At 46.0% G+C, this 25104-nt stretch overlaps 1 protein-coding gene and 1 non-coding gene across 6 annotated transcripts in view; both read right to left on the bottom strand.

The window, feature by feature from the left end:
- Cemip (cell migration inducing hyaluronidase 1) overlaps positions 1–25104 on the bottom strand; it is a 175975-nt gene that overhangs the window by 17894 nt on the left and 132977 nt on the right. For all 5 annotated transcript variants that reach the window (XM_047542051.1, XM_047542054.1, XM_047542052.1 and 2 more), the window contains 9 exons: positions 15539–15744; positions 14562–14631; positions 13599–13727; positions 11376–11461; positions 10268–10399; positions 6823–6858; positions 6586–6741; positions 3700–3880; positions 2257–2472 (listed from right to left, as the gene is read on the bottom strand). In XM_047542051.1, the coding sequence (XP_047398007.1) occupies positions 2257–2472; positions 3700–3880; positions 6586–6741; positions 6823–6858; positions 10268–10399; positions 11376–11461; positions 13599–13727; positions 14562–14631; positions 15539–15744 (1212 nt within the window). The remainder of the gene's footprint in view (positions 1–2256; positions 2473–3699; positions 3881–6585; positions 6742–6822; positions 6859–10267; positions 10400–11375; positions 11462–13598; positions 13728–14561; positions 14632–15538; positions 15745–25104) is intronic.
- Trnat-ugu (transfer RNA threonine (anticodon UGU)) lies at positions 17812–17885 on the bottom strand. Its single transcript has one exon. It is a non-coding gene; the product is annotated as a tRNA-Thr (tRNA).

Here is a 25104-nt window from a genome sequence, read left to right as displayed (position 1 = left end):
CAGGCATGTACCACCATACTCAGTTATTAAAGCATGTTCTAAGCTATAACATGAAGGGGGGATGATTATTAGTAATAATAACCAGTTTCAGTTATGAAACTGATAATCAGCACTTTTCTACAGAGACAAGCAATGTGTGAGAAAGAAAGGGAGGGAAAGAAAATCGAGGCCTCACATAGGATACGAAGTTTTTTCTTTCTTGTTTTTTTTTTTTTTTCCCCCTATTCTGAGAATTTAACCCAGGGGTGCTCTACCACAGAGCTACATCCTTAGCCCTTTTCACTTTTTATTTTGAGACAGGGTCTTGCTAAGTTGCTGAGGCTGGCCTTTAACTTGTGATCCTCCTGCCTCAGCCTCTTGAGTGCCCGGAATTACAGTTGTGTGCTACAGCACCCAGCAGGATACCAAGTCTTAGAACAGTGATGCTGTGTATCACCAAGAGTGTAGATACATGGTTGGAAGATTTGGTCATCTTTCAATTATTCAGGTCAGGATTTCTGTCTATCAGCTCCCCTCTGACTTCACTTCCCTTCTTATCCTCCTTAGACCCCATTAGCATCTTGGCCTTTACCCTGCCCACACATACAGCAGAACCCTTGCCCTGGATCATTCCACTGCCTCTCCCAGGGTTCTTGAGCACAGCTGAGAAAACCCCTTGGCCTGGGAGAGAGATACCTCTTCAGATGTACCAGCACCAATCTCTAATGGTTTTCAACACCACCAGGCACTCCTGCCACAGGCCTCTTGCCAACATTTTCCACACTCTCCAGCAGCTCTTCTGCATCTTTATCACTCTCTGCAGGCCGTCCTCCTTAGGCTCACTCCCTGAATTCTCAACGCATGACTTCACCATCTCTCTCAGAAAGGGACATCCCCCTTCCTGCCCCTGCCCCCGGCCCCCTGCCCTTGTCTTCCTCTGGTCCCTCTTCCTGCTAATGCCAGCCCCACCCATCTTTGGCCCCTGCTCCCCCAGCTGCACCCTGTGCCCATCTTGACCCTGTGGCCCTTTCCCCTCAGCCTGCCACTAGCTCCCTCTCCTATCTCTCTTTAACCCCCAAACTGCCATTTAGCTATACTTGAATGCCCCAATTCTTGACACCTGTAGTGGCGATAAAAATGCTGACCTTATAGGATAGTCTTGAGACAGCTCCTTCATTCATACACATCTGCTTCCCCTCTGGACTACCTGGCTCACTGTGCTTCCCTCTTCATCTGATAAATTTTCATTTTCTCAAGACTCCCTCCTTTATCCATTCATCAGTCATTCATCTAAATCATGGCAGTAATAATACCACAATCATGGCTAACTCACTCTTCCAGTCCTACTCCATTCCCAGTGCTGTCCAGGGCTGTACTGTCCCTGATAGTAGCCACTGGCCACATGTGGCTATTTGGTTTTGGAAATAAGGCCAGTGTGGCTCAGGACTGGATTTTTAAATTTTATTTTAATTAATTTAAATGTCAAAACTAAAGCAATGTAAAATATTTTTTTCCATTAAACACAAGTTGATTGTTTTGGTATGCTTGCATTTTACTTTGTTGCCAATTGACATCCCAAATGAGTGAACTATAAATATAAAATATATGTTGGGTTGTGAAGTCTTAGAACAGAAAAAATGTAAAGCATTTCATTAATAATTTTATGCTGATTACATGCTGAGATAGTATTTTGAGTATAATTACATAAACTATTATTAAAATTACTTTATCTTATTTCTTTATTATTTTCAATACTGAGGATTGAACCTAGGTGTGCTTTACCACTGAGCTATATCTCTAAACTTTTTTTTTTTTTTTTGACACAGGGTCTTGCTAAATTGTATAGGCTGCAATCCTGGTCACTGGGATTACTGGCATGTGCTACCACACCCAGTTTGCACTATATTTCTATTGAACAGGGTTGATGAAGCATTAATATCTCATTAAGGAGGTTCAACCATTATCCTAATCGTACAGATGAGGAAGCTGAGGCTCCAAGAGTAGAAGCAATTTGCTCACCATCACATAGTAAGTGCTGGAGCCTTACTTGAATCTAAACATTTAACCCTACTTCTAAGCATTCTGCTACAGTGTTTCAACTTTGAGTCTGTGAAAATTCTACTGGGTGGGGGCATAAATAAAAAGTAAGAAAGAAAAAGAAAAACAGAATTCTGTCTCTTTTTGGTCCAACACAAAGCTGGTCATATAGCAGGCACTCACTGAGTGGGTATTGCATGAGTGAGTGAGGGAGTGACCCACCCCAGGGGGCGTTCCCACCTGTGCATAGCGTCCGCTGCAGATGGCCCCTCTCCAGTCGGGAACATTGATGCAGTCTGGATGCCGGACCAGCCAGTTGTCATCCTTGGTAAGGTAGGAGCCAGGGTACTCAGACACGGAGCCATCGACGTCATGGAATACGGACGTCTTATCCCCATCCATGTCCAGCTGGTTGAACCAGGGCCCGGGCTCTCCGAAGAACACTCTGGAAGTAATCTGAACAGAACCCAGGAAAATTAGGCTGGGCCAGAAGGTGAAGGGAAGCTGTAGCCGTCATCAGGCCAGGGCGAAGTTTCCGATTTCCGCTGACATTACAAACCAGCCAAACCAAAGATGCTCTTGGGCACTGTAGGAAACCACATGGCTGACCTCTGTGATGGAGCCGGAAGAACAGCCAAAGTTCACCATGCCTCACTCCCAGATCCAGCATGTAACTTTGGCCTCTGCTCACTGGAAGGCTGGTTTCCATGGTGACCTCGGAGATGGGTCTGATACCCAGGCTGAACAGACTGCACAGATGGGGCTAGCAATGAGAGAGAGGTGGGTGTGTGTGTGTGTGTGTGTGTGTGTGTGTGTGTGTGAGTGATTGAGAGAGAGAGAGAGAGAGAGGAGTGATGGTGGATGTTTGTGCCGGATGTGTCCAGACACATTGGGTGTGCTTATGTGTAAAGGTTGAGTGTGCTGAGTGTGTGGTGTGTTTCTGGGACACAGTCCTGCAGCACAAACCCTTCAAGATTTCTACAAGTCACCTCTTTCAGGCCCTCAGTGGCCTGAGTGAAAAAATTAAGTAACTTAAGTTTCACATCTTTTCCCTCAGCCTGCCAGTTGTCAGTGGTAGACAGGAAGAGGCAGGCGCAGGGAAGAGAAGGAGGGGTAGGAGGGAAAGGCCTGGGAATCCACAACCCAAAGAAAATGTGCCAGGAGGTCTGGACCTGCCTGCTGTCACCAGCAGCCCTGTTCTGATCTCCTCACCCTTCACTCCTGGTTTGCCAGCTCTGCTATGACCAGAGCATACTCTGTTTACAATTTACTCTCAGGGTGAGATTAAACAGAACATCTTTGGCAAAACTTCCTTCGGAAACTGCTGTGGTTTAGATTATTCATGCCAACTCAGGTGACCTGGTCACCAGAGCAAGTATGTTGAAGCCTTGGGGGACCAGCCTCAGAACCCTGAGTTCAGACTATAGTTCCTGCCGAGGTGAGAGAGGGTTCCAATCAGGGAGGGCAAGCGGGTACTTACCCAGACTTGACCTGTGGGACAAACTATGCTTGTACTTTTCCAGTTTGGACATAGAACTAACTGGGACATGGCCCAGCCTACTTGGAGGAGGTTATTCAACCCCTGTGGTGGTGGTAACAACTCAATCTCCAAGCCCTGGGGGACTTGTGAATCACCATCCAAAGTCTGGGTTGGCCAGGAGGCTGCCCTGGCACCTCACTCACCGGGACATCCTCAAAGGCAATGTTGGTCACGTTGTTGTGAGGGCAGCTCTGCCAGGCGTTGTTCAGGCGGAAGGCCAGGGCGCTAGTGTGCCGGCCCTCCAGGGCAGCAAACTTTCGAAAGGTGCAGTTCTGGATGTTGATGGGGCCATCGTAGAACTGGATTCCTCTAATTGGAAAATTCCTATGGAGTTAGGAAGTCAGGCATCAGTTTAAATGTCATGTTTGTCTCTTCTGAGGAGGATGGCAGGACTTTCTGGGTAAAACCATTCCTGGTCTCTATCTCCAGCAATTATCCCCACCCCAAATCATTATTGATTCATTAATTAATTCACTGAGAGAGCATGTATTGACACAGCAAGTGTTAATGAATGATTGCTGGATGAAGGAATGGGTGGACAGATGGATGAACTGATGGATGGATGAATGAATGAATGGATAGGTGGATGGGTGATGGTTGGGTGGGATGGATGAGTGGATGGACAGACAGATTGGTGGATGTATGTATGGATGGATGTATGGATACATGAATGGATGGATAGGTGAAAGGATGGGTGAGTGGATGGATCTTGGATGGATGAATAAATGAATGTTTAGTTGCTGACATGAGGTTTGGGGGAAGATCTTCTATTCAAACATTTCCCCCAACTTTTCCATCATAAGAAGAATGATCGGGTAAATACTGTAAATGCTACTGGAGGGTGCCAATATTATGTCCCCTGGGAGGGGAGTACTGTTAGTCATTATCGCCTTAGTTTTAGTTGCTATAACAATGTAATCAGATTAAGACTCAGAAGTTTCTCCTTGTGAGTAAGCCTTTCAATTGGCAATGTACTGGTTCTGGGAAATTTAGGGGAAAGGAAGACACAGAATGGAAAGTGATGAAAATATTTGCAATGCAATTTTCTAAGCATCCCCAAAAGAAAGGCAGCCCTTGCTGAGAAGCAAGACTATAGAGTGACAGAGGGTCCCAAGAAGTTCTGACACCTGGAAGGCAGGAGAAAGGAGGTGAGAGTAACTGGAGAAGAACAAGGGACTTAGAAACTGCCTTGACCTGGCAGGGAGGAGGTTGCTCAGAGGTGCTGCTCCCATTTGCCTCAGACTCCTGAGCAGATTATAGGGAGCCAGGGCCCATGAGGGACTGAATGAACTTCCTGGTGGCTTTTACTGGGACTTGGGCCTTCAAGTCCAACAGAGTGCTTATACTGGTATCTCTTCTTCTGGGTCAGGATCTTTTCTTCCCCAAAGGAAACATAAAAAAGGTGGGAAGAAGGAAAAGAAAACAGATATGGCTCTGTCCCTTGGAAGACAGCTGTCCCCAGTCTCCCACCTTGGGTCCCCTCCATTCCAACATGACTCTGGAAGAAAGTTCCTGCTCACATCAATCTTGGCAACTTTCCTTGAATGGACACCACAAACTCCTTGTATTTTTATATATTTACATTTATAACTTATTAATACCATCACCTTGAATCTTGGTTCTCATGGAATGGTTCCATGCATTTTTCCATTTAAGGTATTTTAGGGTCAGCCCATTCTTGCTAGCTCTAAGCTTAAATTGTGTGCTTCCTTTACCTTCAGACTCTAACACAGTTCTATTCAGGATGAATCCATTGTGATTGGGACTGCACAGTCCCAGGTTCCTGCTTTGAAATGCAGTGTGGGGAACCTTCCTGAATCTGACAGAGCCCTTAGACATCCATAAACAAGACCATCTCTGGACTCAGAACATTCCTCCTCTAGGAAGCTGGGAACCCTCTGCAATGAAACCCTAAATATGCAGACCCAGAGTCACTTATGAAAAGTGATGGAAGGGATTGCGCTATCTCTTAAGTGAGATAGAAGCAAGGACTTCTCATTGGCTCACACCCCAGGAGACCAGGATCTGCCTTTGCAAAGTCCCTTACAATATGCACCTCCAATCAGTTGCGATATTTTAGGTCTGTATCTATTTTGTGTCCTGCTCTAGCAGCAGGAATTATATTTCCTTAGGGAAAAAACAGGGAGAAAAGAAGGGCTGATTTTATCACTGGGAACACAAGGACCACAGCACTGCTGGTGAGCTTAGAGTCTTCCTCTCTGGCTTGAATTCACATCTTGGCAGAAACAGCAAGCAGAAGGGGAAGGAATCTTCCCCATTCACCCAGGCTGTGATTTCCAAGGAACTGACTGAGTACATTGCTCTGTTGGCTCATCAGCTCTGAACGCCACTGACTTCACTCCCCAGCCACCTAGTCGTCACCCAACCTTCATTTGATCTCCTCCAGTCAGGAGCAACAGAGCTCCTGACTTTTCAGGACAGCCCTGCTATTTTGTTGTTGAGTAAATCTGATGGCTAGCAAAGTATTTTCTGAACTAAATCGGTTCTAATCCTCAAGGCCCTGGTAAAACTTGCCTTATCTTATGCACATGGCAGCAGTGAGAATGTGTCCACCCAAAGATGATCCCATCTCCTGGTTGAAGATTCCAATCTACATGAGACATGGCTGTGGGTTTTGTCACCCTCCTGTTTATTCTCCTGTTAGAGTCCTCTGTCACTCTCTCATCCTCAGAAATGAATAAAACATTCCAAGTGAGCCTGCTATTGGAGAGGACCAGGACCCACAGTCCCTCATTATGGATACAATATTCTCATTAACATAGACTAGGGCCATATTATGTGTTCTGATGGCCCTGCCACCCTGTAGATTCAAATTCAATGTTATTGACTTCTGTCTCCCTGATCCAGATTCCACCTCTCAATTGCTAATCTCAATCATTTCAGGGATTTCTCTGGACAGAAGAATTCATAGTCAACCCAGAGAAATCACCCACTGATTTCTTCCTTCCACTGTGGTCACTTAGGTTAAACCACACAAAACCAGGCAACTACCACAGTTGCAAACCTACTGGCCAATAGGGAGGGTTCTTCCACTGTGGTCCAAGCCTCCAGGGCCCCAGATTCTGTTGTCCATCATTTCTGTCCCCACGTTGCCACTCTCACCAACGAACAAGCTGTTCTTTATCTCCTGCTTGGAGCCATCATCATATGGGAATGTTCCACCACTGTAGAGAGAAGATGTTTGTGGTGAGAAGTCCAGAGAAAAACTCCCACAGAGGACCAAGCACAACGGCAGATGTTCTTACCTGGCCAGGGTCAGGCCGATGCCATTGTCAGCAAACCTGAAGACAAGAACAGATAGTCAAGGTGTGCTCCTTGAGCAAAGTCATGGAGAGAAGGACCCTACTCTGTGGATACAGTTTGACTTTGTAGAGGGAATAGTGATTCTACGCTCTGCAAAGGGGATAGTCTGAATCCCCTCCCACTCTGTCTCTGAGTCCAAAGAGAAAACAGTGACCCTAGTGGTCTCAACATTCAAGGGCATAAGCCACATGCAGGCTGAGTTCCATAAGCCTCCCTCCCCAGCCCACCGCCATCTGCAATTCCAGGCTTAATGGGGGATTTAGCCAAGAGAATCTGGTGTGCTTTCCCACTCTCAGGGTCAGCACTGGGGAAAGATGAGGTATGTGACTTGCCATCCTCACCACTGTTTCAGTCACAGTAGCACAAAAACTAAATTCCAAGTTCTTGGAAGTCAGACAGATGCTGGTCCTGAGAAAAGCACGAAGAAATTTTGGGATTGCACTGTGGTCACCTCCTCTGCTCCCTTTTCACTCTGCCCTTTTTAAGTGTCAAGGTGATCATGCTTCTGGAGGGAGTCTGGTCTCAACTGACCAAAGATCATACAGAACCTGAACTGAGCCTTGGGTATATGCTGCCTTCAAGTCCTCAGTCCTGAGGCAGATGTCAATGGACCCCCTGTCCTGCTCCTTCCACCTGTCCTGTACATCCTGCCAGGCTCACCTTCTCAAAGTGCCATTCTCACCAATCGCACTCTGCTTCTTACACCTGCAGTGGCTTCATGTCACCTATACACCTAAACCCAAGTCTTACCCTGCATTTAAGGCCCTGGTGAGTCCATGTTTCCTTCTGCTTTAGTCAATTCAGGCTGGTTCTGGTGGCTTGAATGCTCTCAGGTTCCCAAGTACACTGTATTTATTCATTTTTATTTTACTGAGTAGTGGGTTTTTAATTTTTCCCACATTTTTCATTGGTGCATTATAGTCGTACAAGATGGTGGGATTTGCTGTTACATATTTGTTCACGCACACAATATAATAATACAATTTGGCCAATATTGTTCCTCAGTATTTCTCCTTTCCTTCCCCTCCTCCCTCCTCCTGGTCCCTTTCCTCTACTCTACTCATCTCCCTTCGATTTTCATGAGACACTCCCCACCACACACACACCTTTCTTCTGTTTTTATTTTCTGGCTCCCACATACTAGAGAAAACATGTGATCCTTGACTAAACATGTGACCCTTGAGGATGCACTTTTTCATCCTCTGAGTACTTTCTTTCAGGACACATACACTTCCTCCTCTTTGGAGATTTATCCAGTTGAAATTATTTATTCAAGACCCATTTTCCAGAGCATCATGCTTTCCAGTTCATTTCTACACTTTCTTGATTCTTGTCTCCCAGATGTGAACTGGCCCCTGAGCTTTTCCACATCATCGCCACCCAACACCCTGCACTCCTGTAGTTCCTTCATTCTTTACTGCGTCCCTGGAGAAAGACTCACAGTTTGTATCCCCACCAGAACACTGGCAATTCTATAATCAATCACTCTTCCCACTTACGCTTCCAAAATTCACGGCATTTCTACTATTTCACACGCATCTCAAACTCAGTAGGTCTAAAATGATGCAACGATCTTCTATGCAAGCATGCTCACCATTCCAAAGGCTCAGTTCTCATTATCTATAATCCTTTCTCATCAGCATTATTATGGTAGTATTTCCACTGGCTTTCCCACCTCCAGGAGAACCCCCTCCCATCTGTGCCTGCATCCAGTGGTCACTACAGTGATCTTCCTGAAAAGGCCACAAAAGTCCTCAAAAGGGACCCTCATCTGCTGTCGGTCCCTGGCCACACACACTGTGGGACTGCAGCCTTGGTGCCAGTCCAGTGCTGGGCTTCCCTGGAATGAGTCTATGAAGCATTAGAAGATACACCCCCTCAGGCAGGAAATCGCCACATTTTTCTTGCTGCCCCAAGTCTGTCTCTATAGGGACCTAAACTCTGAAATGCCCAAGAAATCAGAACAAACAAATTCTCTGGACATTTGCAGGGAATTTCAGCACTGATGCCATCTAGTTTCTTTTCTACCAAGGCCTCTACTTGCCTCCTACATTGTGTCCTTCTCAAGTGTCATTGGCTTTTGCTTTAGGGCTAAACAACTTATTTCATTGAGTAGTATTCCATATTATAAGAAAGTTCTCTCTTCTTCTGAACTGAAATATGCCCATGGCTATACAACGTACTCGTTAAAACCAGTCAGAACAAGCCTTCCCCCTCTTCCCCAGAAATCCAGAATTGGCTCTCTTCTTTCCCTTCCCCTTTTTTCAAAATGAATTACTTCTCTTTCTTTATGAGGGGCAAAGGTCCTTCCATCTCTTGGCAGCAATCCTATCTCCCAGGACATCTTCCAGGGTGTGCCTGGCACTCACTGCCTCTTCCACCCCAGAGTCAGCTTCTCCCTGGCTCTTTGCTTTTCTGAGCAGCCTGTTTCCCACCCTCTGTCAATTTAGGGTCCGTTTCCCTCTTTGCATGCTTTTTGTGTCCTTTGATTTCCTTTGCATTTATCTCCTATACAGAGTTTCTGACACCCCCATTCCCCTTTTCTTTGGTACTGGAGATTGAACCCAGGGATGCTCAACCACTGAGCTATACCCTCAGCCCTTTCTATTCTTTATTTTGAGACAGGGCCTCTCTCTAAGTTGCTTAGTATCTTGCTAAATTGCTAAGGCTGGGCTCAAACTCGCAATCCTCCTGCTTCAACCTCTCCAATGGCTTTGATCTCCCATTTTTAGCACAAAAGTCAAACAAAGAGAACACTTCATAGTTCTCCTATAAAATAAATACCAGCTCAGCTACTGTCCTTTCTGGTCTTTGTCCAATGTGGCCAGTGGCTTTACATGGGGACTTTATCTCAGAACTCAGTGTTCCTAACTTTTTTTCACTGGGTCTTAGAGTCCAAAGACTTGGAGTGTTGAGTCCTGGTTTGATCATTTACTAGTTGTATGATGCTGGGAAATTCACAATAACAGCCTAGTTCACCATCTTTAAAATGGAGATAGTAATTTGCACCCTTGAGAACTATGGTAAGAAAGAAATGCAACCAAGGCTTTGGCACATAGTAGGTGCCTTGAATATTCTGGCTTCCTTCTTCTTTCTCTTAGTTGGCTGGCTGTGTGACCTTGAGAGAGAGAAGCCAGTGACAATTCAGAGAAAAATCGTGACAGCACCTGGAACTGTGAGTTGAAGGCAATATGCTGTTTTTAGGTTTTGATTTTTAATTTTTTCTGATCATTGCCTGCTGCCATCTAATGCCTCTGCCTGGTTGGGAGACCAGAAGGCCAGAGGTTGATATGTCTTGTTTTTTCTCTCTGACTTGTTCACACTCCAGTTTTGGGGAGGACACTCATGCCCTCTTTGTGCCAATGCCACACATCACTCATAACTCACTGGCAACTGTCCAGCCAAACGTCCCCACCACGCAGCCAGGCCCCATGGTCTTGATTCTTGTAGGCTGTGAAGTGCTTGATGATGGCTGGCTCCCGGGGCTTCAGTGGGTCGGCATCCTGGTGAGGGCTGTATCTGGAATACATGGGACAGACACAGGGTGTTGGGAGGCTCTCCTGTACTGACTCCCTTCTGGGCTCCGTGAGCTCCTCTCTACTCATGGTGCCAGACAGGACTGACTAAACAGACACTGATCAGCATTGCCTGGGTTCTGGGATGAACTTTCTGAGCCTATCACAGAGAGACAAGTGGGTTTTTCTCTAGGACCCAACTCCAGGCAGATGCAAACATCACTTTTCTCATCCATCAGCACCACTGAAGAGCTGTCCCATAGTGGGATCAAATCACAGAGGAAAGTTTAGACATCCAGTCCCAGTCAGGCATGCAATGCAGCCCCTGTGGCCTGGAAGAAGAGTCACACACTCACCTCTCCCACTAACTGGTGGGCAACCTTGAACTAGTGCTTATTTTGGCACTTCTTAGCTATAAAATGCAATACTGAGCATGAATGCACATTGGTGCCTGGTGTCCTGTGGACATTATCGTGTTACTAGTGTTGTCCACTTTTGATGGGGACCAAACAACTTAGACCCTTAAAAGGGTACCAGTTTTGCTAATGACCTGAGGTTTTGGCAGCACCTTTTAAAAGTAGTCCTAGCTTTCAGCCAAGTTCCAGGTTGACTTATAGGCATGGTCTGCATATTTGTTTAATTTGCAGTGAAATTCTTCCCTTTTCTTTTTACTTTTTTATTCCAGCCCCATCTGCCATAACTCTGGCCACTCCTGTTGAATTGCCAGGTATTGGCTTTGGTGGGGGATTAAGAAACTTCTCAGAATTTCCATCTCCTTTTGGCTACTATAGCCTAACTTCTAATTCAGACTTTGCCCTGCTCTGATTTTCACCACAGTGCCTCCAGCAGTTAGTTCAATGCCCAGCCCATTGAAAGCTCCTGACAGACACTTGGAGAATGAATGAAGGACTAATGAGGAAGAGAAGGAAGTTGAACTGAGAGGTCACTGTGGAGGGTGTGTCTTCCCAAGGGCCCGTTACCTTGCTGAGATGATAGATAGGAAGGGCCGCTTGTCCTTGGCAGAGGCCTCAGTGGTTTTGACTCCATTGTCTATGATCATGCCAGCCTGGGAAGAGAAGACACATTAGCTGCTACTACAGACCATAGGCATTTTGTCCCATCCAGCCTCACTACGTCCTCTTGCATATGCCAATAAAACCATCATGATTGGCATAGAGGGTCTGCATTGTAGGCAAAAAGAACCTGCCTTGCTCTGCTTTGCTCAGACCAAATCTGGAAAAAATTGTCCTGCTTAAGTCATGCATGAGGAAACTGAGTTCTAAAAAAATTAAGTGTCTTTTCCAAAGCCATAAAGTCAAGTCTACAAACAATCCATACTGCTTTGGATAGTTATTATCCTATGCTTCAAAATGAGTCAAATAATGTAGGATTAGACTCCTACCTCTATTCTCAGGAATTAGGACTTTAAAAAAATCAATGCACCCATCTATCTATTTATTTATTTTGGTACTAGGGCTTGAACTCAGGGGTGCTCTACCACTGAGTTATATCCCCAGTCCTTTTTGTTTTTTATTTTGAGACAGTGCCTTTCTTAGTTGCCCAGGCTGGCCTCCAACTTATGATTTTCCTGATTACAGGCATGAGCCACTGCGCCTAGCCCACCCACCTCTTTAGTCTCAGTCTTGTCACCTGCAAAATGGGCTTATAACACCTATTTCACAGCATAGCTGTGAAGACAGTTAAGATACTCACGAGACACCTGGAAGAAGACCCGCATGCCCTGGTGCAGAGGCAAGGCTCACTAGTCATGAGCACCAATCAAGTTAATCCAGATGGAGGGTCCCCTCCACTCCTTTCACACCTGCCTCAGAGGATGAGACCTGCCACCATCTGAAGGCCCACCCACCACTTGTACCAGTGAGCCCTTGCCTACTTCCACATTGGAAAACATCCTCCCCTCTCCTCCCCTTCTCCGCTTCCCCACACCTCCCAGGTACTATGTGGCCCACCTCCCCTGCTCACAGGGAGGCTTCTCAAGGGCCCAGAGAAGGACAGTTCCCCACAAGAAGCCAACTCATTCTCCACATCGTTCCCCTGCCCCCTGCAGCAGCAGAGGCTTCAGCACCTGCCTCTGTATGGGGACAACTCTGATGACCACAACGGCCTCAGAAATGCCCCAATGGAGGCCCTGTGCAAATTCTCCTCTCTCAGGATGGTGCTGTCCCCTACATCTCTGCCTATGGCACCATGGAAGTGTCTTCCACCTTAGTCTCTGAGACATGTCACTGCCAGGGGTCTCGTCTCCTTTCTACCCCCACTGCTCATTCTTCCTCACTGCCCTGGCCTCACACCCCAGGTGTGAGCACAGGACATGTATTTCCTTTTTGTTCTCTCTGATTAAGCCTTTTAAGTTTTGGGTTTTTTTGTTTTTGTTTTTGTTTTGTTTTTTTGACTCAGGATGTATTCATTCCTCCCCAGGAGCTTCAGTTTCCTCCTCTGTACCATTAGGAATTAGACCGGAACACCAGCTTAAGGACGTGCTGCCCCAGTATGCTTGAGACCACCTCTGCCCAGAGAGCAGTGTCTCTGATCTCAGCCTCCCCATTTCCCAAGCAACAGAACGAGAAGGGAATAGGTGAGGATGTGGATGCCACTTTTGGAACCATGTTCTGATTTTCCTTGGCTTATGTTCGGGTCAGGACTAACTTTTCATAGTAAACACCATCACCCCCACAAATGAATCACAAAATCAAATTCAGGTGCCAGCCCAGGGGCTGCCAGGAGAAGCTGCTCTCCCTTCAGCCACAGTGAAGCTGCATGGTGCTCCTTTTGGCTCCACCCAGAGATTGTTGATGCCAATGTAGGATCCACCACAGGACCGGAGGATGTGGCAATGAATCTTGGGGTGAAGCTGAGACCAGAAGTCTGCTCTGGGGGCAGAGGTGATGCTGTGGCAGCATACTAAGAAGCTGGTGTTCTGGTCCAATTTTTAATGGTACAGATGAGGAAACTGAAGCTCCTAGACAGGAATGGCTATACCACAGACCTCCCCCCAAAAATTTTTTTAAGGTTCCTACCATAGGAAACTCTTATGAAGAATGGTCAGTGGCTAACAGGCTCAGGAAACTGCTGTTTTCTTGCAGATCAATGCTAAGAGTATGGTTGTTTCAGCTCTAATCATCTGCAAACCCAGGAAGAGGTCAGATATAGGGGCCAGGGAGGTGCAGTCTGGAAAGACTTACCCGGTAGTTGGAATGTGCTCGATTGTTATAGAATTTTCCTAATGGAATGTGTTCTGAATAACCTGGGGAGTACATTCCCACAGAGGGGCCTGTTGGTACATGATGAAAAATGAACCAAAATCCAGTTTCCTGTTGAAACAGGGCACAAGAAAGTCACAGAATTCAGCACCAGTGGGCAGCTGCTCAGAGCAACCAAGTGGCCCCCACTGGGGGGGACATAATATTATGACCCCTTCGCCCACCAACCAAGCAACTCCATGTGGTCTAGTGATTAAAGGGAAATAGCAAAAAGTTTGAGGCAAGAGTAATCTGTGGGATCTACCCTGACAATTAAAACCCTTAACAGTTATTCTACTCTATCTGTGAATCACTGGGTTTCAGAGTCACTGAAACAGATTAAACTCCTTTTCCTGATGCACTAGGAAGTATTCTCAGCTTTTCCCTTCATTCTGAAGATATGGAAACTCCAGAGAGAGCACTAGTTGGGTAAGGGTCAGAGTCAGTTTGTGTAGACATAATACTGTGTTCACATCTTGCACACCACACCCAGTTGTGTGCATCTGGACACCTAGTTCTCTCTGCCTTAGTTTCCTCCTCAAACAGATGGGGATAATAATCATATCTAGGCCATAGTGTAGGTGCAAAAATCAGATTTCATTAACTTACAACAGTAATGTGCCAGGCACCCTTCTAAGATAAAATAATTTAACTTGAAGGACAAGTTATTATACATAAAGTGCTTAGTCCTCCTTATCTATGGTTACCAGGATTATTTAGCAACAGAGCTGTCCCTTAAAACCAAGTCAAAGGACTCCCTCCCAACCCCAGGCTAATTTTGTTCTTCACTCCAGCTAAGCTTGTCTGCGCTGACAGTTGTACTTGGAACTCAGAGCTCACATATTTCAGGGGCAAGCTCTGCATGTCCATCTTACTTTCTGCCAAGTAAAGGGGATTTCTGCTCACCTCCGATCCTGCAGCTGCACAGTTTATGAGGTTGTTGTTGGGGTTAGCCATCCAGAAGGTGGACACAGCACTGTAGGGAGAGGACAGGGTTTGAATGGTGTCACATAAAGGGTTAACATTCATTCTGCTGTACCATGGGCCCATATAGGACACTGTAATATTAGTTTGAAGAGTCTCTTGTCAGAGATTTGAGAAGTCATTGATTTGTCCATCTGAAACCCAGTTTTTTAATTAAAGGGCAGTATGTTTAAGCATATAAAATGTTCAGAAATTGAAAAGGGCATGGCTCAGCTAGGTGTGGTGGTACACAACGGTAATTCCATTGACTCAAGAGGCTGAGGCAGGAGGATGGTAATTTGGAACCTCAGTCTAGAAAACTTATTGAGACCCTGTATCAAAATAAAAAAATAAAAAGGGCTGGGGATGCAGTTCAAGAGCACCTCTGGGTAGAGCACCTCTGGGTTCAATTCTCAGTACTGAAAAAAATGTTTATTTAAAATAGAAGTAGTTTGTCTAGCATTGAATCTGGGAGAAGAACCCAGGAAAGCAACCATTTCTGTAGGACAGGTCCTAAGTTTGGAAAGTTGGCTGCAAAGGAAGCTCTATCTCTAACTCCTTCTCTCTCATGACTAGAAAAGTATCAGTGTGGTGGGGGTCAATGTGTACTGCTGTGGGAGTCAAGATGGCAACCCTTCCTTTCCACAAAGAAAGTCGTATGGCATCAAGTAAAGCCCCTGGGTGAGAACAGTAGTCCTCTTTGGACAAAACTGCTTGGGGCAAGCTAAGCAGGGAGAAGGGAGAAGACACACTTACTCCTACCTCCCCTCAGGAAGGCAGGCTGTGAGCAGAATGCAATTAAAGCCTGCCCAGAAGCACTGAGGTGGGGAAATCAAGTGCTGAGTAGGAAGTGGAGGGAGCAGGTGTTGCCCAGGACAGGCACAGGCCCCCAGTGTGGCAGGAGCAGGGGAGGCACTTACTTGCAGTCCTGCCTGGGTTTGGGGATGTACCCTGGGTAGGAGTCCTCTGTGATTGTCTTGCACATCTTGCTGTCACGGTCAGAGGGAAGGAGCGTTCCAGACTTGACAAGGAGGCCAAGGCAGTGGTCGAAAGTATTTCGTTCCTCTGGCCCATCTTCTGTGAAGAAGCAGTGGCCCAACGAGTTATAGCCCACAACATCCTTGATCTGTAGGGGTAAAGGTCAGGGAGTTTCACTCATCATCTGATTCTCATCTGCTCATGTATTCATTCGACAACAGTAAACAGTATCAACCATACACAGGCCCCTACTGGGTATACTGGGAGGTGAACCTGATACAAGTCCAGGGCCAGGAGAGGGAGGGTCAAGGGAATGGAATTATGACTTTTTAAAGTTCCCTCCAGCTCCAGGTGTTTGGGGGTGAGGCTCCTTGGGGCACAAAAGGGAAAAAAATATCAGAAGTGAGAAGGTAGGTCAAGAGGAGACAGTCCTTGGAGCCTAGTCAGATGGGGACATGCTAGGACACAGATTAACATGGCAGAATTCCCAGAGGAGACCCAACTGAGTAGGGGTGGTGAGGGAGCTTCCTCTGGAAGCAGCATCGAAGCTATACCAGGTGGACTGTTTATGAAGTTCAGTGTTGATGCTCCACATTGTGCCCACATCCATGAACCCAAGCCAAGTTCTTAGTCATGATACACATTAAGTCACATCTGCAACTCCTAGGATGAGAACCAGAAAGGGTTGCCAACTCCAGCTCTTCAATTGCCCTCCTGGAATCACAGCTAAGGGGCAAGTAGAAGATGCATTTGAATAGACATTGAGAGACAGGGACGTGATCTCCATAGTGCATCCAACAGCACAGGGATCTTAAATAAGTCTTGTGTTCCATGTTCAATCACTTATTCCTCCACAAAATTTAGGGCTTGAACTCCATGATCTATAGGATCAGAATCCCTGGATCCAGAAGGAATTCTCAGAATTGAAAGGTTCTCAGAGAGCCCCTGGCCTGATCCTCAGTTTCCTGTCCAATGCAGGACTCTGGTCTCAGTAGCCCTAAGGAATGGGCATCTGCTTCTGCTCAAACACCCGAGAGATGGGATGCTTGCTGCCTCACAAGGTGGTTGCTCTGTAGTGGGACAAAAATGAATAACATCTCACTTATCTTGACTGAAATCTTCCATCCTCATCCCCACTCTGCATGCTGAGTTCCCTATGAATTCATCCAATGAGGGAGCCCCGCTTCCCCATGACCTCAATTCAACCCACACCTGTGAAGAACCTACCACTATGCCAGGTAGTGGAAAAGCCAAACACTAGCCAAAATACTTCCCCTGGCACATCCCAAGGGGCTGTTCTGCACATTGCAGGATGTTGAGTAGCATCTCTGACCTCTACCCACCAGATGCCAATAGAATCTCCTCAGTTGTGCCAGCCAACAGTGTCTGCCAAAACCAAAATTGGCGGCCAAATATTCCACTGAACGGGAGGGGGGAGGGTGACAACATTGTCCCTGACTGACATGCACTGGTCTAGGGTAAACACCCTGATTCCCCCTGAAGTCTTTAACAAGACAGTTGCCTCTTTCCTAACTTCCAGCAGTCATTCTTTGAAGGCTCCCAAACAAAACCCCTTCATGTCTAAGCACTGGGCTGGCCTGTTACACCTTTCCATCTTGCTGTAATCTTATATAAACCTGTAAGAGATTTTTTTTTTTGACATGAGAAACAGCACACTCAGAGAAGTTAAGTGATTTGTGCAAGGTCACACAGCCCATGGGTGCAAAGTCACAGCTGAAGGCTTGGTTTTGAATTATTTCCATTCACTCCAAAAGGAAGGATCCAAACACACAAGCTACCCTGTTCCAGGCAAACTCTCCATTCTTTTAAATAAGCATCCCTCCCTTAATCTTTGTCAATAGACAAGGGTGTGATCTCGAATCCTATTTATTCCTTCAACAAGCATTTCAGTCAATTTCAAGGTCGTTCAGTGGGATTGCTTCCTTTTCCTCTAGTGAGCAATGAAAGTGTTATAAATAGCTTGTAAAGAGAAGCTTGGGAGGAAAGGCAAGGAAACATGGGTTGCTCCTGCCGGCAGGGACATCTGAGGTCAAGTTCAATGCCTTCACCTCCCAGAGGAAGACACTGATGCCCAGAGAAGGGACATGGAGTGGAGCAATGCTCAGACCCAGGCCTCTGTCTCCTGCCCACTGGTCTTTTTAAACCCTACTCACAGTTATATCCTACTATCTGTTTTTTATTTATTTATTTTTTTTGGGGGGTGCTGGGGATCGAACCCAGGGCCTTGTGCTTACAAGGCAAGCACTCTACCGACTGAGCTATCTCCCCAGCTGTCCTACTATCTGTATCCCACATTGAGCAGCACTTCTCTGAATCCAAGTGAATAATGAGCTAGGTGCAGCCTTCTAACAACTACCCTGGGAAGGAATTCCCTCCAAGCATTAAGATATGCTATGGAGGAGAAAAACCCTCACCAACCGGAGGAAAAAAATCACTGTTGTTTATTGTGTGTCAAATGTTTTGCACATACTATCCCACGTAAACCTTATCACAACTACTATTCTACAAACGACACTGACACTTAGCAAGGGGATCCAGGTTGCTTCTCTTGCAAGGACAGAATTGGGACTTGATTCCCCATCTGTGATTGCATGACTTGTGTGCTAACTGATAATTAACAGCACCAGCGAGGAAAGCTTCTCACCTTGGGCTGCACTTTCTTCTTCTCATTAGGAATGAGGCATAGAGTATCAAGAACGACACAATATGAGGAATAAGAAAGCCTTAGCTAGGAGCTGAAGACACAGTTCAAGTCTACTCAGCCTCTAACTTGCCGTGTGACTTGCCTGAGTGTTCCTTGTGTGCTAGGGGACTTCTAAAGTCCCTTTCAGCTCTAACATTCTAGAATCATTCCTTCTTAGAACATTTCCCAGAATCAAATATTTAAACTATAACATAGCTTGAGATGATAGATGATGAAAGAAAGAAGAAATAGCAGAGATCGTAGTTGGACCAACAGACACACAGTCCCTGTGTGTGCTAACCAGCAGGAATGTATAACCCCCTGCCATTCTCTTGCACAAATTGTATTTTTCCCTTTGTTCTTCAGAATGCTGAAGGCCAGCAGTCATGAAAGCAACTCCTAAGAGCTGTTTTAAGCCTTCAGCTGTTGTTAGGTGCTCTCTAAGCATGAGATTGTGAAGGAAGAAATTCCTGAGCTCAATTGAAACCACCATGAGGGATGGCTTCCATCAGTGTAGTGCTTCTCTTGATTTTATCATCTGAATCAGGGCACTGTTGAGAGACAGCACTACGGGCAGGTAAGATGGGACAACAGGTCTAACATAGGCTCTTCTCCACAAGGCAGGATATAGAGTCACCCAGTGGGAATGACTGCCACCAACAAGTTGTATACTGTAAGAAAAAGAAACTGCTCATTAAAACAAATCAAAAACAAATTAATTCTACAGTTGGCCCTCTGCTGAATCCACATCCATGGATTCAATCAACTTCAGATCAAAACATTTTTTGAAAGAAATGAGGCATAGGTGTCTGTATGGAACACGTACAAATTTTTCCTCCTTGTCATTAGTCCCTAAACAACACAGAAAAACAGCTATTTACATGGCATTTACATGGTGTGAGGTATTATAAGTCATCTAGAGATGATTTAAAGTATATAGGAGATTGTATGTAGATTACAAGCAAATGATATGCCATTTATCTAAAGGCCTTGAGCTTAGAAGGTTTGGTACCAATGGGGGGTCCTGAATGCTGATAAAGGACTGTGTTTCGTTCTGTCTTCTAAGTTATAATATAATTTATATTAATGAGAAACTCAACAATAACTACAGACATGATTAAAACTGTAATTTCCATGCTTCTGCCATTTTTGAAAACATTTAGTTTTGAATGCTGAAGAGAAGATTGCCTTGGAGTAGGGTCGTGGGTCATTTGTTTCGCAGTATCTTAATGAGTTTTGCAGTATGCAAACAGATAGACATTGAGAAAGGAAAAGAAGAAATGAAACACTCTGCCTAATAAGGAAAAGAATGAGTGTCTAAGGCAGCCCAGGAGCGGTAGGGAGAGGAGGAGGACCAGGTGGAGGCAGTAAGAGCTCTACAAGGGGGAGAAGGGAGGGCAGCAGCCTGAAGGAAAATATTTTTGATCTGAGAGAACCTGCAGAAAAACATCACACCCATAATCCCAGAGACTCAGGAGTCTGAGGCAGGAGGATCACAAGTTCGAGATGAGGCTGGGCAACTACGCAAGACCTTGTCTCCAAAAGACAAATAAATAAAAAGGGTTTGGGATGTAGCTCAGTGGTAGAGCACCCTTGGGTTCAATCCTTAGTACTATACCAAAAAAGGAGAAAGAGAAAAAGAGAGAGAGAGAGAGAAGGAAAAATAAAGAAAAGAGGGTCCTGCTATTCCATTTCTTACTGTTGGTTCCTATGCCAATCAGTACTGGTCCCTCCTCCTCCCATTCTCTTAACCCAAACTACTAGTAAAAGCCCTGGACTAAGGACCTTTGTTTGGGGCCAATCAAGGGCAAAAGTCTAAGTTCCACTTTTGAGCAAAGGTGGAAAGGAGAGAAGTGAACAATGACATGACATGAGTGAGGTGATGAAATTAAAAAATTGGAAAAGGGAGAAATCCAGGAAAAATGGAAGCCTCTCCTACAATCCTCAGGATTTTGAGGTCATAGACACATGGGCTCCAGCAGATTTTAGTAGAATGACAAAGGAAGGATATGTCCCTGAGGAGATAGGGCCTGACTGCAGTCCATATACTCAGTATGACTTGAAGCTGTGCAGGGGACAACCCATAAGGCCACTTGTGCAGCCTGTTGGGGACGTCCTGATTTCAAGCAGCTGGTTGCTATTGGAGGCATATATGTCAAAGATATATTTTGAGCAGTGCACCAGGTGGGAAAGAAGGAAAGGACTCGCTTTTTCTCCCATACATCCCTTCCTCCATCTTAAAGGGAGAGGATGTGAAAATAAGCAGAACCCACACTGGAGTCTTTGCTGATTTCTACAGAAGTCTTGGGTGGATTCAGTCTTCCAGGAAGGAACAGGAACTGATTTCTCTGCATCATGCCTCAGAACTCAGAAACACACAGTAAGACACATTTCCACCTCCTAGTCATCCAGTCTGCAGCTAATGTGCATAGAGCAGGCTGTACCCATGTCGGCAGCATCCAGGAACTTGGACGCTTACTGCTACCTCTCAAGAAGGACACCACCAACAATGCCCAGTACCATGAGAGGCATTTCCCAAACTCTGTTCTACAGAGCACCAATTTCATAAGACACAAAAGTGGCATGTAAAAAGAGATCTGTGACTAAGTGAGCTCAGGCATCCCTAGGATCATCAGTCAGGCATGTGTGTTTACCAAAAGCCCTTACTATGGTAACTTGTGACAAGAATTTCCAAAATGGAGGAGGAGCACATGCATGTGGTGTTTGGCAAGAGCATTTCACTACAGAGGACACTCTTTTACGGTGGGGATACCAACTACCCACTCTGGGAACCAAAGATGTTCACACAGAGCAGTTAGATACAGAGGCACACAGTGATGATATTGTTTAATGTCATTGCTCAGTACCTCAAAAGTCTAAAAACCTTTTGAAGTTGATTCTACTGTTATTTTCACTTTACAGAGTAAGAAACCGTCAGTCTCTGTGACCCTACGCTCTTCAATCTCAAGGTTCTACTGACACTTGCAATATCATTGAAAAAGGATACAGAGATTCATGAGGTGGGAGAAGGGGCAGTGGACTTGTCAGACTCAGTGGTGCCATTTTTTTTTTCTTTGGTGCTCCTGGGTATAGGACGTAGGGCCTTGCACATGCTATGCAAGTGCTCTACCACTGAGCTGCATCTCCAGCCCTTTATTTCTTATTTTGAGACAAGGTCTTGCTAAGGTGCTGAGACTGGCCTTGAACTTGCGATCCTCCTGCCTCAGCCTCCAAATAGCTGAGCCACTACACCTGGCACAGTGGTGACACCATGGAGAGATACTGTTGAGAGCCATCACCAAGACACTGTCAATAAGCAGAGGAGTGAGAAGCAGAATTGGCAGAAATGTCCATTTCTGACCCCTCTTTGAAAAAGCTGGTGGTGAAGGAAGGCCCCAAGGTGGGGCCTGGATGAAAATGAACACAGCATGTCTATAGTAGGCAGGGAGGAGGAGCCAATGAGCAATGGGCTCCCAGGATCCAGCTGGGCATGAGTGTTAAGCACCTCAGATCTGCATAACTTGGAACCCCTCTTTTTTGTGTGTGGTGCTAGGGATTGAACCCAGGCACATTAACATTCCAAGGCCTTTTTAGTTTTTATTTTGGGTCAGGGTCTCCCTAAGCTACCTCAAACTCACGATCCTTCTGCATCAGCATTCCCAGGTTTCCAGGATTACATGTATGTACCACCATGCCTGACCTGGAAGCCCTCTTTGTATGAGCTATGCCTCCCATTTGGGATCCAGCCCTCCCCCGAGCAGGGGATATGTTAGGAAAAATGCTTCTGAGATGCTACTGAATGGCCTCTGCATTCCAGATCAGAACTGTGTCCTTGTGTGTCTTTGGCTTCCTTCCATCCTGCTGGTTAAAACATCTTCCCAGACATAGCAAGTCACTGGTAAATCCTTAAAGCCAAAACAAAGGAAAGAAATACAAAATACCAATGGAGAGAGTCCAGCTGCTGTGGCAGCATTCTGAATGTGGAACTTCCTGCCCCTATGGGGGAGCATTTACAGAGTGAGGTGCCAATCTGTAAAACCTCAGCTCCCGTCCAGGAGTATGGCTCTGCTGGCTGTCTGGCTCAGAGAGTTAGAGGCCTGCACTTTGTCTAGATTCTAAGCCATGACAATTTGGCTTCAGTTTGGAAAGGCCACAGCAGGACTATGACTAAAAATCCTACCTCATCAGTTTGGCCATCAAGCATGGCTGAGCTGAATGAGGCTAGATTCCTGTGTGGCCACCAGGCCAAGGCTGCATAACTTGTATGTTGGCCACCTGGCATCTGGGTGACACTAAGAGTTGACAGATGCTCCCTCCAGCCTGGCAGTCAGCACCTCTGGGAGTCAGGCAAGAGGAAGTATTCAGGATGGCAAGAATCCAAGAGGCTCAAGAAGCTGTCCAAGGCTCTGCTCCAGGAGTCTGTCTACCTCTACTTGGGTGAGGCTGATGTATCCGGTTGCTCCAAATAAGATAGATCCAGGGTTTCCCTCACCGGCTGCCTTCTGTCTAGCTCTAGGTATCTCTTGGTGCCCTGGCTTAGATGCATTAAACTCAGACTCTTGGGGAAAGGCCTGTACCTACCCTCCCAGCCTGTATCTCCTCTGAGATGCTCACCCTCAATGCTGCCTTGGTGGGTGCCCCCAAGTACACAATGCCTTCAGCTTCACTTAGCATTTCTTGCCCAGCTCCCCCATCTGAGCCTGGTTTGCAGGTAGGACCTGGGCTCACTGCTCTGGGGGAAAGTTTACTATTATAACAGCCAAATACATTCACTTGCATTTTCTAACCAAACATCCTGAGGAGGAGCCATGACAGTTTTCATGGCTCATGAGGATCTTAAGATCAGACTGATTCAACAGATCATCAAAGGCCAGCCAGGTGAGTGAACACAACACAAGTCCACACCCAGCTGTGAGTGTGTGCCTGTGTGTGCCTGTGTGTGTGTGTGTGCTCATGTATGTGTATGATTGCCTTGAAATTCAGAATAGCTCCAATTCCAACAGACCCTAGACTGTAATTACAGATTTCTGGCAATCTTACCATTTCTCTCTGTAATGAAGTTAAATGTAGGTGAATTTGACCTAACCTTAAGGAGAAAACTTATCATAAGTTCTTAGCACAAGTAAAGTTCCTGAGGCTCATTTAGGGCTTTTGAACTGAGGGACACTCTACCACTGAGTTACTTTCCCAGCCCTTTTTGTTTTTGAGACACAGTTTCTCTAAGTTGCGGAGGCTGGCCTCCAACTTTTGATCCTCCTGCCTCAGTCTCCCAAGTCACTGGGATTATAGGTGTGCACTACCATGCACAGCTGTTACCTTTCTTATCACATTCTATGTTGTTCTTTTCACCGCCCATATTCTGACCTTGATTGGGAACCTGAGTGAGAATGCCAGAGTGTATTCAATACATTTTTTTTTTCTGCAAATTGCAGGGGGAACAGGACAGATCCTATGACTCTCCTGGGTCAGCTGGGGGTCAAGCACTGGGCTCCACACTGCCTATGTCTTCTGCTCCATCAATCCTGGAAACAAGATCTTCCCATTTTACAGAAGAGGAAACAGGCAGGGAGAGGTAAGACAACTGGCCCACAATCACACAGCTCATTGGTGGCAGAACACAGATTGGAACTCAGGGCATCTGGCTGCAGAACCCAAGCTTATTGTTACTACTGAATTTCAGACATTCTGAATTTACTGTAAATCATGTTGTTGCCTTTCAGCCTCAGCCAAAAAACATTTTTTTCTTCTTCCTTGAGCCAGAAAAAAAGTCCCACATTCTGTAACAGCTGTGGCAGCACAGCCCTGCTACACCTACTGAGAGCATCTGGCCTGATTTGGGACAAGCACTTCCAGTGCACTTGGTGGGCAGGGATCTTGTGTCTTTCCTGTTGCACTGGCATCTCATTGATCCTCACACCACAGTCCTAAATGTTTCATGCTGTTTTACCACCTGACTGAGGAAGAAATTTGAGGTGCAGGGAGGTTAAGTAATTGCCCAAGGTTTCACAGCTGGTTAACTGTGAATCAAGCTTGGAACCTGGGCCCTTGTAGACTGGGCTCCACAGCCTTGCTCTCTCCTCTACACTCAGTGGGGAGCTTCAATCAGAGCATTGAGACCACAGAGACAACAGGCATTCCTTATAACAGAAGAACACACTGAAAAGACCTGAAGTGTTCTCCAGTGACATGCTGACAGCTCTCCTCATCTTCCCGTCACCACACGCCTCATGGTGAGTTCATTCTGCTTGGTTTTAAAGCAGGGGTCACAAACTCAATTGTCCACAGGGGCCAGCAGACAGTGAGATGAGTGACAAAACCCAGGGATGTGCAGTAATGTAAGAGGCAGTACCAAGCCCAGGGGACGGTGGAGAGCACGCATGAGTTAGAAGGGCAACTGCAAATATGCTCCAACCTATGTTGCTCTACAGTAAAGAGGGACTGCTGCTGCCAACTCATCCTGCTTTCCAAGAGTAGCCAGAAATCCAGCTTTTATGCAGAGTCTCAGCATTTAAATAATGGAAACAAATTCAGATGCTCTTTAGACACCATTTGATTTTTGCAGTATTGGAGATTAAACACAGGGATGTTTTACCCCTGAGCTACAACCCCAATTCCCTTAAAAAAAAATTTTTTTTTGAGCCAGGTGAGGTGGCACATACCTGTAATCACAGAGGCTTGGGAGGTTGGGGCAGAAGGATCACAAGGTCAAAGCAGGCCTTAGCAACTTAGCAAGTCCCTAAGCGACTTAGTGAGACCCTATCTAAAAATAAAATAGGCTGGGATGTGGCTTAGTGATTAAGTGCC

Source organism: Sciurus carolinensis, chromosome 2 (assembly GCF_902686445.1).
Source record: "Sciurus carolinensis chromosome 2, mSciCar1.2, whole genome shotgun sequence".
In the NCBI taxonomy this organism is placed as follows: domain Eukaryota; kingdom Metazoa; phylum Chordata; class Mammalia; order Rodentia; family Sciuridae; genus Sciurus; species Sciurus carolinensis.
The sequence above is the reverse complement of the archived record's forward strand: the minus strand, read 5'-3'. Positions and strand labels throughout refer to the sequence as shown.